Source organism: Sceloporus undulatus, chromosome 4, assembly GCF_019175285.1.
Source record: "Sceloporus undulatus isolate JIND9_A2432 ecotype Alabama chromosome 4, SceUnd_v1.1, whole genome shotgun sequence".
Lineage (NCBI taxonomy): Eukaryota > Metazoa > Chordata > Lepidosauria > Squamata > Phrynosomatidae > Sceloporus > Sceloporus undulatus.
Genome location: NC_056525.1, coordinates 125,633,162 through 125,638,677, shown reverse-complemented (window position 1 = coordinate 125,638,677; position 5,516 = coordinate 125,633,162). Strand labels below are relative to the sequence as shown.

General features: G+C 53.2%; 1 protein-coding gene across 1 annotated transcript in view; it reads left to right on the top strand.

Annotated features, from left to right (window-relative positions):
• The first annotated feature begins 4,844 nt into the window (after nt 1-4,844).
• PAPPA2 (pappalysin 2) overlaps nt 4,845-5,516 on the top strand; it is a 170,232-nt gene continuing 169,560 nt past the window's right edge. Inside the window, exon 1 of the mRNA XM_042464359.1 lies at nt 4,845-5,280. Within this exon, the coding sequence (XP_042320293.1) occupies nt 4,845-5,280 (436 nt within the window). The remainder of the gene's footprint in view (nt 5,281-5,516) is intronic.

Here is a 5,516-nt window from a genome sequence, read left to right as displayed (position 1 = left end):
TATTTAAATGATGCATGGGTCCTAAGAGTCTGGAGGTCACGCCAAAGCCACACTCCATTCCTAAGCACTGGAGTGCAGCTTTGGTGCAGCTTACAGATTCTTAGGATGTATGCATCATTTAAATAGCATACCTCCAAAGAGACCCGAAGCAACTTTGGCGGGGTACATACCGCCACTTTGCGGCGCTTTGCTGCCGCCGCTGGTAGGTCCGCGGGGGAGCCGAAGCCTTCAGACGGCGTGACTCCCGCGCGGGCCGAAAAAGAAGCTCCAAAATGGAGCTTCTTTTTCCGTCGCATTTGCAACGTAGCGAGGCGCCAGGGGCGCACTCGCTACGTCACAAGGGACGCGACGCGTACGGACGCTCAGCGTCCGATACGCAAAGATGGCGCCGGCCATGTAGAAGGGCCGGCGCCATCTTGTACGGACGGAGTCCGTACTAGGCCCAGGGGCGTCTATAAGAGACGCCCCTTTTTTAAAATGGGACGTCCTCCAGACGTCCCAAATGCCAATCTAGAAAGCCTCTTTATTTTGGCAGTCTGTAACAGGCGATAGTGGACTTGTTAGACAAACAAATCATAATTCATTTTATGACAAACATACCACTCTCTTTTGTAAACTTGTCATTTGGGTTTGGTATACCTTCCTTTACAACTAAAAGGTATTACTAATTTCCTGGAATGTGAGCAAACAATAGGGAAAAGCAAATTGTGCTACATAGGTAGAGGCCAAAATAATGACATCTCTCATCTTGCATTATTTTTTAATGGTTCTTTATTTATGGATAGTTTCAACTCCAACATGCAGAATTCTTTGCCATCTTGTCCTGCCAAACAACGCTGAGAGACAAATCCTTCCTAAACCCTTATTACAAATGAAGAATCTGTGCCTTGAAGACAGAAGGCATTTTGCACAAGTGATGATAAGAGTATGTCTGGAACGCCTCACTTTTGAATGGTTCTGATGTTTTGCAGAAAGCCAAACAGATCCATTAAAAAACCAAATGGTCACCCTAGCCAAGAGCTTTTCCACGTAGCACAGAGCCCTTTCACAGCACGATGCTTCTCTTTCCTGCCCTTTGTATCTGAGTATGTGAATGTTGTTGCAGGACAAGAAGATGATATGAATGAAGCCAGAGGTACATCTGTGCCTGTGAAGACTTTATGTACACAGAGGAGGAAAATATAAAAATACTGACTTAAAATTCAAGTGTGTGGAAATGCTTTTAACCCCACCCCACCCAGCCTCAATGAAAAACATATTCAAAAACATGTTTTAGTGCAACATGAAAGCAGTCATTGTTCTCCGAAGAGCAGGAACTGGGACAAATATCAAATTTACAGTGCAACACAATGGATAGCTCTTCAGAGCGTTAGTGCCTCCACATGCCTCAAGACACTGATCCTTGTAACAATTCTTTGATTTAGGGCAATATTATGACCCTCATGTTGCAGTTAGGAGACTTTGCCGCCTCAGGGCAGGTCACATGGGTGAGTTCACATCCGCTGAGGGTCTACTCACTTCACACAATGCCACTACTATCATTCAATCATTATTTATTCCTCCTCTTCTTCACTTGTTGCAGATAAGAGGCTTACTGATTTCAGTATATCATATGCTGTATATGATATATCTTATATCATAGGATCCAAGTATAGCATATATGGTATGATCCAAGTCAAGATGATTAAATTGAGGCTGACATACTTTGACCATATAATGAGAAGACATGGATCACTGGAAAAGGCACTAATGCTAGGGAAGGTGGAGGGCAGAAGAAGAAGAAGACAACACGTGCCAGATGGATGGACTCAATCAGGGCATGAGCAGAGCAGATGAAGATAGGGAGACTTGCAGATGTCTCATCCACAGGGTTGCCGTGAGTCAGAATCCACTGAAGGCCAGGCAACAATAGATGACCCCAGTTCCCTGATTTCAAAGGGGACAGGGGCACTTGTTTTAAGACTCCACCTCCACATTTGATTCCACCTCAACATTAGGAAGAAATTCCTGACCGTATCATGCTCAGCCAGGCAGAGGACTCAGAAGATGAGGAGGCTGGGTTTGAGCCCCAGGTGGAGTGGGAACCTGAAGCTGAGCCGGGTCCTAGCTCTGCTCTGCCAGCAAAAGCAGAGCCTGTTCTGTGTCAGGAAACTCAGCAACCCAGCCTTCCACCAGCAGAGATTCCAGGCACAGAAGATATGGATGAGCAGGACAAGGAGGTGCCTACCTTTAGCCAGCGAAGGTCTGAAAGGGCATGCCTCTGCCAGTCCAGGAGGCTTTATGAGAAACACTCAGCAATTGGGAAGCACCTGTGATTAGGCACTGGGTAATATAAACAGGTGCAGGTCACTGAGCTCCTTTGTCAGAGATTATCTGGTTTTCCTGGTGAAAGCATGTTTTTCTGACTCCCCTGGACTTTGTGGCCTGAAACCTAGCCTCTTGAACTAACGGCTGACCTGGACCTCGGAATTGCCTTGCTAAACCTGGCTTTCTGGAACCCTGGGCCCTTGGATTGTTTGACTCTTCTCTATTGGATACTGTACTTTAATTCTTGCATTTCGAAAGACCTTTAGTTTTGGTTATAAAGCTCTACTAGGCTGTTTGAGCCATTATCAGCAATCTTGGAAGCTTCCTCGGACAGACATAAGAGCTGTTTGACAGTGGAACACACTCCACAGATGGAGTCTCCTTCCTTGGAGGACTTCAACCCCCAGAATGTCATAGCACTGAGCCAGGGCAATTAAACCTCTGTCAAACCAGATTATTTCTATGGTGTGGATTATGAACAAGCTGGGAGGCTGACAGCCTGTGCTGGAAGGAAGGGCACTCCCCTCTGTTTCTTCTCTGAACTCCACAGATAGCCCTTTGAAGGGAAGGAAGGCACTGTCGAGAGAAAGAGAGAGAAAAGTTTCCAAACAGAGGCACAGGACTTTGGGGACCCCTTTTCTCTTCCTCCCTCCCCCCCTCTCAGCAGTCACAGGGTTTTTATAAACAAGTCTTTCTCTCTCCCCTCCATCTTTAAATGAGTTGGCTTTTTTTTAACCTCAGAGGAACCAGTATTTTTTAAATACCCCCCCCCAATATAACCCCTTTTGTGCCTCCTCAGAGGGTGGGAGGGAAAGCTCTGTGGGGCAAATCCCTTTTGGGTGGGAAAAGTGGAGGGAACTCCAGAGTTGCCGCCCCGGGCAGCTGCCCCTCTCCTGCCCCCTTCCTCTGCTCCTCTTCTTGTCTCTCCCTTCCCTGCCCTCTGGCTGGGATCCTCAGACTGGCAAAGACATGTGGGGACAATGGTTGGGAGGAAGGAGAGGCCCCTGACAGAGGGGACACAGCCTGCGTCCAGAATGCAGACACAACCTTTTTGGACATGGCTTTAAAACTGCCCTGGATCCATGCTATGGCATTCTGAGAGAATAGTCCTTTGTTGGGGCAACAACTTGGAGCCAGGGCAGTTAAAGCGGGTCCAAGGGAGACCTGGGGGGACACTGGCCCAGAGGGAGACACTGGAGACTATATCTCCCTCTGGGCCAGTCTTCCCCAGTGTCTCTCTATGGACCAGTCTTCCCCAGTGTCTCCCTCTGGGCCAGTCTTCCCCAGTGTCTCCCTCTGGGCCAATCTTCCCCAGTGACTCTATGGGCCAGTCTTTCCCAGTGTCTCTCTATGGACCAGTCTTCCCCAGTGTCTCCCTTCAGACCTTGCAGAGTTGGCGCCAGTGAAGCGGAAGAAGCGCTTTCTAAAAGCGGAGGGCCCTCAGGTGAGGCCAAGAGGCGCCAACTCTGCTTGAAGGGCCCCTGCTCCGTGGTGGGGAATCCTGGGAAGTGTAGTTATTTGCTTGCAGGGTCAGCCCTGGTCAGGGCTTGGCTGGAAGATGGCCAACGACGACCAGGTAGATTTCAGAGCAGTGGTCCCCAAACTGTGCTCTTTAAGGGATTTAGGACTTCAACTCCCAGAATCCTCAGCTATTGGCCAGCATGGCTGAGCCTTCTGGGAGCTGAAGTCCCAAAGCTCTTCAAGGGCACAGTTTGGGGAGTTCTTCTGTTCCAGAGGAAGGCACTGGTAAACCCACCCTTTTCTGTCAGAGAGCGCTAAATCCGGGCTGCTCAGCTCTGGACCCCGCAACATACTCCAGCTCCCAGGCTTCCATAGCGAAGAGCCAGGCCAAGCGGAGTTAAAGCGGTGCCAAACCGGGTTATCTCTCCAGTGTGGATGCAGCCTTGCTTCCCTCCACTTTCCCCAAATGATTGTTTTTGGCTGAAGGCATTTAGAGCCTGCCTTTCTTAATTTTTGCGGGATCCGGGCGGGCATCTCTCTCCAGCCCCGAGGGAGCCCTTGCCCTTCGCCCGGGAGGAGAGGAAGGAGGGGCCGGGGAGGGAGGGAGGCCATCGACGGGGCCGGCCCTCTCTCTCTCTCCTTCCCTCCCTCCGCTGCCGGCGGGGCAACCCCGGCGCCGTTCGAATAAAGCCGGCAAAGGAGGGCGCCTTCTCGCAGAGGCGACCTGCCTTTCTCTCCCAGAGCCGTCCAACGGAGCCCAGCCCTGTCTGTGGAGCCCTCTGCAGAGAGGACGCACCTGTCTAAGAAGAGACAGAGGAAGGAAGGAAGGAAGGAAGGAAGGAAGGAAGGAAAGAAGGAAGGAAAGAAAGAAAGAAAGAAGGCAGGCAGGCAGGAAGGCGCTCCCCGAGGGCCCGTCCTTCCCTGCCTCCGAGGCGGCGATGCCGTCCCTCCTCCTCCTCCTCCGCCTGAGGCCGCGGGGCTGGGGTCCTCCCCGAGAAACTTGAGATCGACTGCGGCGAAGCCCCGACGGCTGCAGGAGGATGTCTCTCCGGCCCTTGCTGCTGCTGCTGGTGGTGATGGTGATGGTGGTGATGGTGGTGCTGGAGGGCTCCGTCCCGCAGCGCTGCCTGCTGAGCCGGGCCAAGAGGGGAGCCTCGACGGCGCCCGGGGAGAGCAGCAGCCACCCTTTGGCCGCCTACCCGAGGGAGCCAAGCCGGGCCCAGGAGGAGCCTCGGGAGCCTCGCCGCCGCCGCCGCCGCTCCCGGGCCTTGGAAGCGTCGTCGGGGGCTCCGTGGGCCGGGCGTCGGGGCTTCTCCCTGCTTGGTCCCCGCGGGCGAGGAGGAGGAGGAGGAGGAGGAGGCCCCGCTCCGGTGGAAGCGCTCTACTTCTCCGGCCGGAGGGAGGCGCTGAGGCTGCGCGCCGGGACCCTGGCCGAGCTGCCCCGCGGAGAGTTCACCCTGGAAGCCTGGCTCAAGGCCGAGGGCGGGCAGAGCAACCCGGCCCTCCTGGCAGGTAAGGCAGGCTGCAGCCACTCTGGAGGGAGAGCCCGCTCCGGCAGCGCTTTGGCTCTCTCCGGCTACAAGGCTGTGGGATTCTGGGAGCTGGGGGGGGTTGGTGGTGGGGCCCAGAGAAAGCGCTGGAGCAGCTAAAAGACAACTCTTGGAAACCAATCCCTAAAGAGGCGCCTCCTCTTCCCCCGACATTCGGGGCTTTGATGATTCTCTCTAGGAATATCTAGGTCCTCCCCA